Source organism: Rhinatrema bivittatum, chromosome 1 (genome assembly GCF_901001135.1).
Source record: "Rhinatrema bivittatum chromosome 1, aRhiBiv1.1, whole genome shotgun sequence".
In the NCBI taxonomy this organism is placed as follows: Eukaryota; Metazoa; Chordata; class Amphibia; order Gymnophiona; family Rhinatrematidae; genus Rhinatrema; species Rhinatrema bivittatum.
Window position 1 is genome coordinate 86,272,850 of NC_042615.1, and position 16,274 is coordinate 86,289,123.

Consider the following 16,274-nt stretch of genomic DNA (forward strand, 5'->3'; position numbering starts at 1 on the left):
AACCTCCGGATTGTGTGTTCAAGTGTATGCCGGGAAGCTTAGTTATGCACCAAAATTGTGCGTGTAGGTCGAATGCGCGCTCAATAAGATGCACGCGCCGCTGTGCGCACAGGGTTTACTTATGCGCCCAGCACAGTTGTGCGTGTGGCTGTGCGCCCAGTGCCCTCGTGCGCATCGCCGTGCACACAGCACTTATGCGCACGCCGGTGTGCGCACAAGTGATTTTGTGCGCATGACTCGCCTCTGTGCGCACGGATCGAATCGGAGGACAGGGCGGTGATCAAGCGAAAATGGCGACAGCGACCACACGACGACGGAGGGTCTCCACGTGGGAGGACCCACGTATCAGACCGGGGTCTAGCCCAGATAGGGCTGATCAACCTGGTAGCACTACCGCCGGTTGGCGATCTGTGCGGCTCTTCGAGCCTTGGAGACCGAAGTCTTTTAGGAAGTTTTCTACCTTACCTTGTCTCAGCATTTCCCGGTCTCGTTCCGGGCGGTCTCCGGCTGCAGGGGGAGAGGGAAAGGTACCTTCACCGCCATGCTCGAAGTTGCACCCGCTGCCTCTCAGCCGCACTCAAAGTCGGGGGCTAAGTCCATGCCAGGAACTGGCTGCCGGACCGAAGCCTACCTCTGAGGGATCGTGGAAATCACCTCAGGAATTCTCAACTGGGTGAGTGACTCATAGGTATCACTGCAGGAGAACGGGGCTCGTCTGTAGAGGTAAAATTTCTTCTTGTTTGGGATTTCTTTGGTTAGAATACTCTAATGCAGTGCAAGCGTGTATAGAGTCCTGAACTGCTATGGAGACAGAAAATACTAAAGAGTAGAGCATCCTGCAGGGATATATGTACTAGGGCTGACGTCAGATTGAAATCTGATCCGTCTACAACTGCTATCAGGAGCACACTACACCCATTAGTCCTGAGTCCATCTGCTACATGCTAGGAAAACTGGCAGTATGAAAATTGTCCTCACTCATTCTGGCTAAAAGTATGTGTCGGGTTCCAGAGCTCACATACTATTAGCCAGACAGAGGGAGGGAAATGCAAGGAGTATGAGCAGGACAAGTTTGGAAAATAACATATGCAGATGGGAGTTTCAAATTTATGTGTATTGTTTTCTAGGGATGTGAATCGTTTTCCATATCGCATTAAGGATAGAAATCGTGTGGCAGGGCAAGAAAATCGTCTTAGGCACGATTTTTTAGTTAAAAAATCGTTAAAAATCGTTTTTTCCGATTAGTGCGCACTAACTGGGAGTTAGTGCGCACTAACTCCCAGTTAGTGTGCACTAACTGAAAATGATACAATTTGACACTTTTCAGGTCAGTTAAGGTCAGTTTAGGAATGAATATGTATTCCTATTGGCTGCCCTCTTATTTATTCATGTTACCAAGTTTCCTACTGACAGTATATGGGGGATGGGAAATGGAAACAGTTGGTAGCTTGACAAAACAAGTAATGTGATCAGTCAATGTGACTAGAACTTGTGCCCTAACCCTGATACCAGGGGTATTGTGATCTTCCTGCACACAGTGCCCTATCCCTATTAATACCAGGAGTGTTGTGATCTTCCTGCACACAGTGCCCTATCCCTAATACCAGGGGTGTTGTGATCTTCCTGCACACAGTGCCCTATTCCTGATACTGGGGGTGTTGTGATCTTCCTGCACACAGTGCCCTATTCCTGATACCGGGGGTGTTGTGATCTTCTTGCACACATCCCGGTATCAGGGATAGGGCACTGCATGCAGGAAGATCACAACACTCCTGGTATTAATAGGGATAGGGCACTGCATGCAGGAAGATCACAACACTCCTGGTATTAATAGGGATAGGGCACTGCATGCAGGAAGATCACAACACCCCTGGTATCAGGGATAGGGCACTGTGTGCAGGAAGATCACAATACCCCGGAGGAGTGAGGGTCAGGCAGCTCCCCCCTGTCTATGAAGCCAGCCTCTCACTAGTAATGCAGGGAGGGAGCTGTCTCAGACTTCACCATCCTCCCCCCCCCCCCCTTACCCACACACCATTCACTAGCTGGGACATGGGGGAAGTCAGGAGTGAGGGTCAGGCAGCTCCCCCCTGTCTGTGAAGCCAGCCTCTCACTAGTAATGCAGGGAGGGAGCTGTCTCAGACTTCACCATCCACCCCCCCCCCCCCTCACCCACACACCATTCACTAGCTGGGACATGGGGGAAGTCAGGAGTGAGGGACAGGCAGCTCCCCCCTGTCTGTGAAGCCAGCCTCTCACTAGTAATGCAGGGAGGGAGCTGTCTCAGACTTCACCATCCTCCCCCCCCCCCCCTCACCCACACACCATTCACTAGCTGGGACATGGGGGAAGTCAGGAGTGAGGGTCAGGCAGCTCCCCCCTGTCTGTGAAGCCAGCCTCTCACTAGTAATGCAGGGAGGGAGCTGTCTCAGACTTCACCATCCTCCCCCCCCCCTCACCCACACACCATTCACTAGCTGGGACATGGGGGAAGTCAGGAGTGAGGGTCAGGCAGCTCCCCCCCTGTCTGTGAAGCCAGCCTCTCACTAGTAATGCAGGGAGGGAGCTGTCTCAGACTTCACCATCCTCCCCCCCCCCTCACCCACACACCATTCACTAGCTGGGACATGGGGGAAGTCAGGAGTGAGGGTCAGGCAGCTCCCCCCTGTCTGTGAAGCCAGCTCTCACTAGTAATGCAGGGAGGGAGCTGTCTCAGACTGGTATCAGGGTTAGGGCACTGTGTGCAGGAAGATCACAACACTCCTGGTATTAATAGGGATAGGGCACTGTAAGAGATGACTGTAGTAGATTGAATAAAGATCTGATGTTTCTGCTCTCCTCACACCAAACAAAAACAACACACAAGCAGAGAAGCCCTTCTTACAAAGCTGAGCTAGTGAGTTAAGTAGGAGGAAAAGTAAACATACTGGTGCCAGTGTGGCTACTTAAAAAATACACTTACCAACAATCAATTACATATGAACTGTGTACAGTTCCAGCCAGGACCACCTTTCTAAAATGCACAGTGATTGGCAAATTCAACATGCACTAGCATTTCAGGTGCCTGCTAACAAAAATAATAAACAAACAAGTTCTAGTCACGTGAGTGCTGATCATTACATTACTTTTTTTGTCAAGCTTCCAACTGTTTCCATTTCACATCCCCCCAACCATATTGGTAACATCAATAGATAAGAGCACAGCCAGCCAATAGGAATACATACATACATATTCATTCCTAAGTGACCTTTACTGACCTGGGAAGTGTGAACACTTTGTTTCATTTTCTGTTGGTGTTCGTTAGTTTCCAGTTCCATTTCCCATCCCCCCAACCATCACCTCAGTGGTAACCTTGGTAACATCAATAGATAAGAGGGCAGCCAGCCAATAGGAACACATATTCATTCCTAACTGACCTTCAGTGACCTGGAAAGTGTTTATTTGTATCATTTTCAGTTAGTGTGCACTAAATCGAGTTAGTGCGCACTAACGGGGAGTTAGTGCGCACTAACTCGAGTTAGTGCGCACTAACACGATTTAACGATTTTTAACGATAAATCGTTAGAATTTCTATTGTATCGTGTTCTATAACGATTTAAGACGATATAAACATTATCGAACGATAATTTTAATCGTTGAAAAACGATTCACATCCCTATTGTTTTCTAGCAAAATGAGTCCACAGAAAAAGGAGATGCAGATGCCCCCCCACCTTCCCCTTCCTTTCCCTATCTAACCCACCCCCCAGCCCTAACTAAATCCCCCCTTACTTTTGTTCAGAAAGTTACGCCTGCCATTCCACGGCCCAGGGGCTGGTTCGGAGGCCTCGGCCACACCCCCGGAACGCCCCATGGGCCAGCATCACGCCCACAGCCCTGCCCCCGGAACGCCCCCGAATGCTGTGCCGCTCCCAACTCGCCCCCCAAGCAAAGCCCTGGGACTTACGTGCATCCCGGGGCTTTGTGCATGCCGGCGGCCTATGCAACATAGGCGTGCCGGCGCGCAAGTCCCCTGCACGCGTAAATCCGGCTGGATTTACGTGCACAGGGTTTTTAAAATCTGCCCCATACTCTACATCTACAGGAACCCACACTTGCCCCCCACCCCCATCCCTAAACAGTGGATGCAGAGCAGAACTAGGATATTTTAAATACAACTTGCTATATAAAAAATATATTCTGTGCTAACTCAGTAACAGAACGACAAACTCCCTTACTACCAGGTACACTGTAAAATAGAAAACCTGAAAAAAAAACCCCACTCAGCACATGTGTAGCAAACCTTCAATACCATTGCAACTATAATTCCAACAACTCAAACAGCAATAGCCCTTCCTATGAAAAGGCAGCAGTGCAGCAGCAATGCATGGTCTATTGAGAATGAGAAAAGGCAACAAAGAAGATTGATATAAATCCCTACCTACTAGTAAAACACTTCACTTCAGCCACATATACAGGTCCGACCTTCGCCAACTACAGAATAAAAGACTACAGATTACAAATGCGGAGACAAAAACTGGAATGGAAACCTCAAAAATCCACTCTGCATGCAGTGCAAAACCGGAGAGCTAGAAACAGAAATACATATCCTCCTACACTAAGCAAAGTACAAAGATAGAAGAAATGCACATTCACAAAAATGACATATTATGGCTCTTGCACCCCATCACTCCCCTTCCATGCCTCCATCATCCTCCATCATCCTTCACTTTACCAGTTATTCTCTTTCAATCATCTGCTTACACTCATATCCCTGCCCAGCATTCCTGACCCCCCCCCCCCCCACATTCTCTTTCCTGTGCTTCCTCTCTCTCCTACTTGACTCTCTCTACCCCCTTCATCCCATCTCCCTGCCTGCCCAGCTACCTGGACCCCCTGTTTCTCACCGCTTCCTGCTCAGCAGCCCCCACACTCACCCTCCGTGCACAGGTAGAGAAGAGGTTGGGGATATTGGGAAGATGAAGGTGGAACGGAGGAAGTAGTGAGAAACAGGGGGTCCAGGTAGCTGATCCTCAGCATCACTCCCAGACTCTGCAGAGGAAGATAAAATTTGTATCCCATCAGGACCAGAACAGCAGGAACTGGCAATGTCTTGCTCTGATCTAGGTGAAGGAGGAAACAGCCTTTCACTGGGCCAGAAAGAAGAGAAGGAAGTGAGAGTAGCTTCCCATCAGGCCCAATTGTAAGAGAAGTCAACCAAATCCCACCCGGGCTGATAAGGAGGCAGCCATCTGCTGGCCCTGCAACATACTTCCCAGGACCTCATGACACACCAGTGTGCCCTGACACACCTGTTGAGAACCACTGCTCTAAAGCACTATATACCACTTCTGCTGATTAAAAATGGAAAGACAACATTGCATGCAAATACATTTCATGCATTTTCATTATGGATATCCTGAAAACCAAACCTAGTTGTGGCACTGGAGAACCAGAATTGCCTACTGTGGAATTAACAGTTTAAAACTTCATATAGAGTGTCATGTTGGGATTAGTCTTAAGTTGATCCAATTCAATCTATTACATTGTGTAATGAATCCAGTTTTCTCCAGGATCAATAAGGATCAGAGGTAGGAAACCTTCAGATCTTGTACACACCAAGCTTCTCTGGTTTTTAGGATATCCCTGATGAATATGCATGAATTAGATTTGCATACAATTGAAACAGTGTACATACAAATCTATATTATACATAATCATTAAGGATATCCTGAAAAACCCAGTGGATTGGTATCCACAGGGACTGGAGGTTGCCTACTCCTGATAAGTACACAAGTAATAAGCACTTCAAATAAATATAATTAGTAGTCATGCAACATCTCTACAGAAAAAAGTCCAGACAGAACATCAAAATAAAAACTAATGCTTAAACATATAATTCATGAATTAAGTAAATACTTATGATTGTTTCATTGCTGAAGGCTTGTTATCATTATTGTTACCTTGAAATGGTATTTTGTTTACTTTAAGCAGAGGTTTTGATGTTTGTCGCAGAGGAAAACTTTGTCCAATTTCACACTTCCCAACCAAACTAAACACAGCATTCCATAGATGTTGGTATTCCTCCTCAATTTCTTTTCCAAATCTTAATCCTACATTTAAAAAATAAACCACCAGGAAATTACATTTTTGTTGAAATGTTTGCATTTATTGTGCTACACAACTGTAAATGAATTCAGGTAAAAGGTATGAAGAGCACAGTGGAGAGGACTGAAGAGGGACAAATGTTTCTGCAATTCACCCTTCTTTAGCTGCCTCTTTGGCAGCTTTCTAGTAGAGAGCCAAGGGAAGAAAATATACATTCAGTTATCACAATTTTATTTTCCAGTAAAATAATTACCTTCAGAATCCCACTCTCTCCTTGGATCACTTAGAACAACATTTCTCAAATGTATGTATGGGCAGTGAACCATACATACATTGGAGCCTCATCACTGCATCACCTACCCTGCATCTCCAGCACCTATGCCAGGATACAGGGGCAGTGCCTTCATCCATCCCGCTCCCACACGCATTCTACCATAGTCATCAGACTTATTGGCTAGGATGCCTTGCACACCTCTTGATCTCACTGCCCTGACATTACTCACAGGAGTAGACCAGTGGCCTACTGATTGGAGGAGTGGGCTCAGAACCAGCACAGAGAAATTCAAACTCCACTTCTTCTTCTAATGTTCTTTATGACGTTGAACAGGTCACTTCACCCACATTGCCTCAGGCACAAATTTGCATATGTAACCTTTTTCTGGCAGGGACCTATCAACAGTACTTGCATTTGTAATACATTTTCAGCTGAGATTTGGAAAAGATGAATTAAATCCAAAATCCAAATCCAGAAATATGCCATGCACCAATAAATTGAAACAGGTAAGAGTCCAAAATTAACTCGCATAAACCCTGCAAGAATATTACCTCACAATGTTTTTTCTGTTGAACTTCAAATACAGGTTTCAACAAGGCATCTGAGGGATAGGGAGTTGCAATTTGGGCTCTTAACGTTTTAGGTTTTTTCCCTGCATACCTTATTATTTTGTGTGCTGATGGGCAAGAAGAGGAAAGGCAGTGTCCTGGCATCTCTTGCCTCTCCAGTTCCCTCTGCATAATCTTCTATTCAGCGGTTTGTTGCCCCGAGTGTATCAAAGTCTGTGTTGGAGCCTTTGCTTCATGCTACTGGAGGAAGGGACGGATCCTCTCCCCAGCCTATGATGTCTGGGAGACTCCCTCATTACGAATAACTTCCATTGATTTTGTAAGAACAGTATCATGAGAAGCCTCCCCTACTATGGCTTTCTTGTTTGAGAGCTTGTTCTTGCCTGCCAAGGATCATCGAAACAAGTGTTATTAGCTATCCCGATGCTGTGTGTGAGGTTGGAGGATCAGAGTGAGATCTTAGTGTATTGTGTGGCACTACTTGGGGAAGTAGGACATGGAGTTCCAGTCTCTCCTGAGGTTAGAGACAGTGTGGTGGAAATGCCTGAAGTTATTACATTGGAGTCTATCTGGCTTGCCATTACATGCTTGGCATACACTGTTAGTAGAAGATTAGAGAACTTGCAGTCCTCTCTCAAGGACTACAAAGACCAAGTTACCAGGTTGAATAATTCTATAAACTGGAGTCACATGACTAATGAACAAGTCTGTTCATGAGATGAATGTTAACCTAATAAAAGATAGACAGGGACTCCAACGCAGGTTGAAGATGAGAGCAAATAGAGTGTGTGATCTGAATTTGAGAATTCTTAATTTTTCTCAGATTCTTATTTATGACCAGTCCAGTGTAATGTTTTAAAAGATATAGGAGGGGCATCTTAAAAATTCCTGTGGACTCTTTACCTCCTTTGAATACAGCCATTTTTCTTCCATCTAAGAAGCACACAGTAGGTTCTGTAGTGCAAGAGACTCGTGAACAAGATCAAGTAACACTGGATAGCCTGGAATTAACTACATTTCTTGAGAATTCTCAAGAAGAAACTACATATGCCTCTGTGATAGTTTCTTTTGATTTTAAATCTGATTAGAATTCAGTTATGCATTGTAGTTAGGGCAGTTAGTGTAGCTGGATTTTAAAAAGCGGTTTGGATAAGTTCCTGGAGGAGAAGACCATAAACTGCTATTAATCAAATTTACAAATGCACCAGGAGATGGTAGATCTCAATATGCCGCAGATCTTCAAAGCTTTCTCACCGCTTTGAAGATGTGTGGCATACTGTGATAGACACTAGAGATGTGAATCGTGTCCTCGATCGTCTTAACGATCGATTTCGGCTGGGAGGGGGAGGGAATCGTATTGTTGCCGTTTGGGTGTGTAAACTATCGTGAAAAATCGTTAAAATCGTGAGCCGGCACACTAAACCCCCCTAAAACCCACCCCGACCCTTTAAATTAAATCCCCCACCCTCCCGAACCCCCTCCCCCAAATGCTTTAAATTACCTGGGGATCCGGCGGTGGTCCAGAACGGCAGCGGTCCGGAACAGCCCCCTCAATAGAATCGTGTTGTCTTCAGCCGGCGCCATTTTTCAAAATGGCCGCCGCAAAATGGCGGCGGCCATAGACAAAAATGATTCGACGGAGGAGGTCATTCCGGACCCCCGCTGGACTTTTGGCAAGTCTTGTGGGGGTCAGGAGGCCCCCCCAAGCTGGCCAAAAGTTTCCTGGGAGTCCAGCGGGGTTCCGGGAGCGATTTCTTGCCGCGAATCGTTTTCGTACGGAAAATGGCGCCGGCAGGAGATCGAGTGCAGGAGGTCATTCAGCGGCGGTCCGGAACCCCCGCTGAACGACCTCCTGCAGTCGATCTCCTGCCGGCGCCATTTTCCGTATGAAAACGATTCGCGGCAAGAAATCGCTCCCGGAACCCCGCTGGACTCCCAGGAAACTTTTGGCCAGCTTGGGGGGGCCTCCTGACCCCCACAAAACTTGCCAAAAGTCCAGCGGGGGTCCGGAACGACCTCCTCCGTCGAATCATTTTTGTCTATGGCCGCCGCCATTTTGCGGCAGCCATTTTGAAAAATGGCGCCGGCTGAAGACAACACGATTCTATTGAGGGGGCCGTTCCGGACCGCCGCCGTTCTGGACCACCGGCGGATCCCCAGGTAATTTAAAGCATTGGGGGGGGGGTTCGGGAGGGTGGGGGATTTAATTTAAAGGGTCGGGGGTGGGTTTTAGGGGGTTTTAGTGTACCGGTTTTCCTGCCCTCCCCCTTCCCCCGATTTACGATTTTTTAACTATAAATCGGGGGAATTGGTATTGTATCGTGGCCCTAACGATTTTTTGACGATTTAAAATATATCGGACGATATTTTAAATCGTCAAAAAACGATTCACATCCCTAATAGACACCATTCAAGTGCATTCATGTGGTGGTGATCATAATCACCTTTTGGTTTATAAACAACAACAGGATCTTTCATCTACAGACTTTGCAACCTGAAGTTTAGTCCACTTTTGAATGGCAATATATTTTATCATAAAAGTTTACATTTTCACAATTTTCCGGGTAAATAATGATGTTTTTCATTTGGGATTGATGATTAGCTGCATATTTGCAGACTGCTAAAATATAACAATTATTTTATATGTATTCAACTAAGAACCAAACCCCAAAACTTTCCTTCTTGTTGACATTTTGATGCTTTGACCTCTGTAACCAATGTTATTTCACGAGCACTTTAAACCGTTCTGATGGTGAAACCGAATGTCAAATAAATAAATAAATAAATATTTACTCTTCTATAAAAATCCTTCATAGTAACTGGTGAAGTTTTTCATTTGATTGTCACTGATTGGCTGACATTGCTGACACATTCATAAACTCAATCTTCCATGGTGACCAATGACATCTTTTATTTGCACACCAAGGATTGGTTGAAATTTTTTATAAATCCTCCATGGTGACTGTTAACATTCTTTTTTTGATGATCATTAATTGGTTGAATATATCGATTAGGTCACAGTCACCAGCTGGGTCATATCAAACTGCTTGGGGGCCGATGCAATAAAGTGCGTCCAAACTGGGCTTCTGTTTTTTTGAATGTACGCACTTCCAACTCTCCTGGGCACCTTATGCAATAATCAAATGAACTGCCACATTAAAAAGGATGCACTAGGGATACATTGTGCATCTTTTCGCATCCTTGCCATCGGGTGCTCAGGCGACGTGGCTGTGTGTGGGTTATGAAAACAAACGCTCAAAATAAGAGTATCAGTTTTATCCTGTGGCAGCTAATTTGCCAGCACAATAAACAAGGATAATATATTGTGTATATTGTGCACCCAGAATTTTTATTTTCATCAAGCCTTTTTATTTTTCATGATACTGCTTTCTGTGGTTCCTCCTACTTAGTATTGCAATAATGGTAAGCAGGAGGAACCACAGGAAAGTAGTAGCTTTGTTATTTTTGTTGAGCCCTTGACATGCGGCAAGAGCTTTACATGTTACGGCTATGGCTGCTGTGCAACCGCCTCACCACCAGGGGTCCCTCTAGAGCTGGATCTCCTGACAGGCCCAGTCCATCTCCCTTCTCCTCTCTATGTTCTGGGCTGTCCCTTATAACCCTGCCTGACAGTTCCCTCAGGGCTTCGGCATCGAGCTCGCCTGGGCTCCCTGCTCTAGCCTTCCTTGCTTGCTGTGCATTTGGTCCCTGGACCTTCCCTTGCCTTGCGCGGCCTTCGGGCCTTATTCCTTGCCTTGCGCGGCCTTCGGGCCTTATTCCTTGCCTTGCCTTGCCTTGCCTTGCGCGGCCTTCGGGCCTTATTCCTTGCCTTGCCTTGCCTTGCCTTGTGTGGCCTACAGGCCTTCTGTGTGTGTGTGGCCTACGGGCCTTCTGACCTGCCTTGCCCTGCTTACGGTGTGTGGCCTACGGGCCTTCTGTGTGTGTGTGGCCTACGGGCCTTCTGACCTGCCTTGCCCTGCTTACGGTGTGTGGCCTACGGGCCTTCTCTGCCTTGCCTTGCTTACTGTGTGTAGCCTACGGGCCTTCTGTGTGTGTGTGTGGCCTACGGGCCTTCTGTGTGTGTGTGTGGCCTACGGGCCTTCTCTGCCTTGCCCTGCTTACGGTGTGTGGCCTACAGGCCTTCTGTGTGTGTGTGGCCTACGGGCCTTCTGACCTGCCTTGCCCTGCTTACGGTGTGTGGCCTACGGGCCTTCTGTGTGTGTGTGGCCTACGGGCCTTCTCTGCCTTGCCTTGCTTACTGTGTGTGGCCTACGGGCCTTCTGTGTGTGTGTGGCCTACGGGCCTTCTGACCTGCCTTGCCCTGACCCAGCCTGAACCCAGACACTGCTACTTGCCACCTGCCCTGACCCAGCCTAGACCCAGACACTGCTACTTGCCACCTGCCCTGACCCAGCCTGAACCCAGACACTGCTACTTGCCGCCTGCCCTGACCCAGCCTGAACCGAGACACTGCTACTTGCTGCCTGCCCTGACCCAGCCTGGAACCAGACACTGTTTCTAGCTTCCTGTCTCTCTCCACCTGGAGCCACCCTGCTGGGTGGTGTTCACGACTCCTGACCGGAGCCCAAGCGTAACAGTATGCTGAAGCCACCAAATTTCCAGGGGAAGAGATAGGTCTGTGTGCTAAACCGGTGAGTCAACTTTTTCACTATTACAAGATGCCTCCTTCTTCAAAGTTTTATACCTGCAATTCCTGACAGACCTTGAATTACCCTAGCTATCAGAACTGCCTAGCCTGTCAACTTGCTGGTCAGGAACACTGGACATGCAGTAACTGCAATAAGAGAAATGTCTCTGTCTACCAAGAGTGTTTAAACTGTTCTACTCCAAAGCCAGGATGGTGGAAATGTTCATGTATTCCCAGCCTATTACCACCAGGCAAACCGTGCCCCTGTTGTTCAGCTACAGGACCAGCTGCTTCATTAGGGAGAACAGTCAGCTCTACTACCGTGCGTTCAGCTTCTGGCCCAGTTAACAACATTATTTCATGTAACAGTTTATGGATTAAGCATTCTAGCACTTCATCTCTGGACACTTTGGAAAAAACTTGCTCTGAAAATCTCAGAACTCACCGGGTTAAGAAGCCTTCGATAACTTCCACGCTAGAGCACCAGAAACAGAAGCAGAGGGAAGTAATTAACTCTAGCAGGGCTCTGCTTCCCACAGCTGCCAAGTGGACACTAACGAGCACCTTCCCTAGACGTCCTAGAACTGCCTGTGCCTTCTCTAAACTGTTCCTCTAGAAACAAAATCAGGAGCATCAGACTTTGGCTCGAGGTATCAAGCCCACGGCAGTACAATCTGTGTCTTCCATGCACACTACTTCTAACCTTGCTACTCTGCCATCTGAACCTGCTGCACAACCCCAAGAAGAGTCTGGGTCTGCTGTTTCGCCCCCAAGAGGGGTCCGAGTCTCCTGCACTACCCCGAGAAGAGCCTGAGTCTGCTGAACCGGTCCTGCTGTCATCCCCGGAGGGGTCCGAACCGGCCCTGCTGCCGCCCCTGGAGGGGCTCGAACCGGCCCTGCTGCCGCCCCTGGAGGGGCTCGAACCGGTCCTGCTGCCGCCCCTGGAGGGGTCCGAACCGGTCCTACTGACAGACTTTCTGACTCAGCCATCTGAGCCTGCTGAACTGGCCCTGCTGCCGTCCTCGGAGGGGTCCGCACCGGTCCTGCTGACAGACTTTCTGACTCAGCCATCTGAGCCTGCTGATCCGGTCCTGCTGCCGCCCCTGGAGGGGCTCGAACCGGTCCTGCTGCCGCCCCTGTAGGGGCTCGAACCGGTCCTGCTGCCACCCCTGGAGGGGTCCGAACCGGTCCTACTGACAGACTTTCTGACTCAGCCATCTGAGCCTGCTGAACCAGCCCTGCTGCCGTCCTCGGAGGGGTCCGAACCGGCCCTGCTGCCATCCTCGGAGGGGTCCGCACCGGTCCTGCTGACAGACTTTCTGACTCAGCCATCTGAGCCTGCTGATCCGGTCCTGCTGCCGCCCCTGGAGGGGCTCGAACCTGTCCTGCTGCCGCCCCTGGAGGGGCTCGAACCGGTCCTGCTGCCGCCCCTGGAGGGGTCCGAACCGGTCTTACTGACAGACTTTCTGACTCAGCCATCTGAGCCTGCCGAGCCGGTCCTGCTGCCGTCCTCGGAGGGGTCCGAGCCGGTCCTGCTGCCGCCCCCGGAAGGGCTCGAGCCGGCCCTGCTGCCGTCCCTGGAGGGGTCCGAACCGGGCCTGCTGCCGTCCCCGGAGGGGTTCAAACCAGTCCTATTGACAGACTTCCTGACTCAGCCATCTGAGTCTGCTGAACCGGTCCTGCTGCCACCCCTGGAGGGGTCCATACCGGTCCTGCTGCCGCCCCCGGAGGGGTCCGAACCGGGCCTGCCAACAGACTTTGTTACTCAACTATCTGAGCCTGCTGTACCAGTCCAGCTGCCGCCCCTGGAGGGGTCCATACCGGTCCAGCTGCCTCCCCGAGAGGGGTCCGTACCGGTCTTGCTGCTGCCCCCAGAGGGGTCCGTACAGGTCTTGCTGCTGCCCCCGGAGGGGTCCGAACCGGGCCTGCCAACTGACTTTGTTACTCAACTATCTGAGCCTGCTGTACTGGTCCAGCTGCCGCCCTTGGAGGGGTCTGTACCGGTCCTGATGCCGACCTTGGAAGGGTCCGGACCGGCCCTACTGTCGCCTCAAGAAGGTTACGGACTATTTCTCTGCCCCAGGTGGGGTTTGTGTTCCCCTTGTCACCCCAGGAGGGGTTATGGAAATCTGCACCGCCTCTGCTACCCCAGGAGGGGTCTAACCCTGCCGCCTTATCACCCCAGGTGGGGGTATGGACTGCCTTACTGCCTCGGGAAGGAGTTGAACCTGCCGCATCACCCCCGGAGTGGTCTCACGTTATTATTGATTACCTCCTGCACAGATGGGATCCAGGAGGAGGGGGAGGCCTTGAGGGGGGGGGGGGTACTGTTACAGCTATGGCTGCTGTGCAACCGCCTCACCACCAGGGGTCCCTCTAGAGCTGGATCTCCTGACAGGCCCAGTCCATCTCCCTTCTCCTCTCTATGTTCTGGGCTGTACCTTATAACCCTGCCTGACAGTTCCCTCAGGGCTTCGGCATCGAGCTCGCCTGGGCTTCCTGCTCTAGCCTTCCTTGCTTGCTGTGCATTTGGTCCCTGGACCTTGCCTTGCCTTGCGCGGCCTTCGGGCCTTATTCCTTGCCTTGCCTTGCCTTGCGCGGCCTTCAGGCCTTATTCCTTGCCTTGCCTTGCCTTGCGCGGCCTTCGGGCCTTCTGTGTGTGTGTGGCCTACGGGCCTTCTGACCTGCCTTGCCCTGCTTACGGTGTGTGGCCTACGGGCCTTCTGTGTGTGTGTGGCCTACGGGCCTTCTGACCTGCCTTGTCCTGCTTACGGTGTGTGGCCTACGGGCCTTCTGTGTGTGTGTGGCCTACAGGCCTTCTCTGCCTTGCCTTGCTTACGGTGTGTGGCCTACGGGCCTTCTGTGTGTGTGTGTGGCCTACGGGCCTTCTCTGCCTTGCCCTGCTTACGGTGTGTGGCCTACGGGCCTTCTGTGTGTGTGTGGCCTATGGGCCTTCTGACCTGCCTTGCCCTGCTTACAGTGTGTGGCCTACGGGCCTTCTGTGTGTGTGTGTGGCCTACGGGCCTTCTCTGCCTTGCCCTGCTTACGGTGTGTGGCCTACGGGCCTTCTGTGTGTGTGTGGCCTACAGGCCTTCTCTGCCTTGCCTTGCTTACGGTGTGTGGCCTACGGGCCTTCTGTGTGTGTGTGTGGCCTATGGGCCTTCTCTGCCTTGCCCTGCTTACGGTGTGTGGCCTACAGGCCTTCTGTGTGTGTGTGGCCTACGGGCCTTCTGACCTGCCTTGCCCTGCTTACGGTGTGTGGCCCACGGGCCTTCTGTGTGTGTGTGGCCTACGGGCCTTCTCTGCCTTGCCTTGCTTACTGTGTGTGGCCTACGGGCCTTCTGTGTGTGTGTGTGGCCTACGGGCCTTCTGACCTGCCTTGCCCTGACCCAGCCTGAACCCAGACACTGCTACTTGCCGCCTGCCCTGACCCAGCCTAGACCCAGACACTGCTACTTGCCGCCTGCCCTGACCCAGCCTGAACCCAGACACTGCTACTTGCCACCTGCCCTGACCCAGCCTGAACCGAGACACTGCTACTTGCTGCCTGCCCTGACCCAGCCTGAACCAGACACTGTTTCTAGCTTCCTGTCTCTCTCCACCTGGAGCCACCCTGCTGGGTGGTGTTCATGACTCCTGACCAGAGCCCAAGCGTAACATTACACCTGAGCCAAGGAAGGCGTAAAATTTGATGGGTTAAAAAGTGCACCTCAGCATGGGGATCTTTTGCATCACAGGGTAATAGCTATCAATATGGCATTTACTCGCAATGATTGCTATTATCAATGCCTTTGTTTGGACATGCGTTTTAGACACGCTGATCCCATTATTGCATCAGGGGGTTAGTCTAGAGCATTCAAAACATGCGTCCAACCACCACTCATTAACCTGTGCGCTAGGCTGGTCGCACTTTATTACATTGGCCTGCTTGGGTGTGAAGGTGTTAACTTTGCAAAAAGGCTGACAGACTGTGGTTATCCTTGAAACTTGCCTGTTGATTGAGATATTGTTTCTCTCTTTACTTTTCCCTTGATGCAGCTTTCAGCAAAATGTATTCACAATGGCTATTGGGTCTTAGGATAACAGTTTTGAATATCTTATTCTGATGCCTGATACTGGACTACAATTGAGCAAGATTTGGTGTCTTTGGGATTTAAGCTTAGGACATTTTTTTTCTCACTTAAGTTTTTTCACATAAAAATTACTCAATATATATATATTTTTTTAACCTATAATGGCATTTTTATGCCTGCAGACCAGCATCTTTCTTAAGTGTTTTTTTTAATAGATTCTACTTTTATTATATTTAAATATTTATATACATACTTTCGTTTAATATATAACTTGTTAAATATATAATCTGTTAAATGTATAATCTGTTAAATGTATAACGCTCCGGCGTAAGTTAAATCTGTTAAATCTGTTAAATGTATAACGCTCCGGCGTAAGTTCCTGTTCATTGTACACCGACGTGATATCTTTGATGAGCGGCGGTATATAAAAAATTATAAATAAATAAATAAATAAATAAGTGTTATTGGAAGGTTGCCTGAGTTTTCCCCTTTTATTAAAACAAAAATGTTCTGTTCTAATGACCTTTTGGGCTTAATTCTATTAAAATTTGCCTACCCAATGCGGATATACTTATGCTTATGCTTATATCATTGTCATGTTCACGCGTAAGTTTACCTGGACTG

The 16,274-nt window shown here is 49.2% G+C and overlaps 1 protein-coding gene across 1 annotated transcript in view; it reads right to left on the minus strand.

The window, feature by feature from the left end:
• Window positions 1–16,274, minus strand: part of DDX60 (DExD/H-box helicase 60) — a 444,355-nt gene that overhangs the window by 386,325 nt on the left and 41,756 nt on the right. Inside the window, 1 exon segment of the mRNA XM_029604155.1 lies at window positions 5,942–6,091. Coding sequence (XP_029460015.1) covers window positions 5,942–6,091 — 150 coding nt within the window.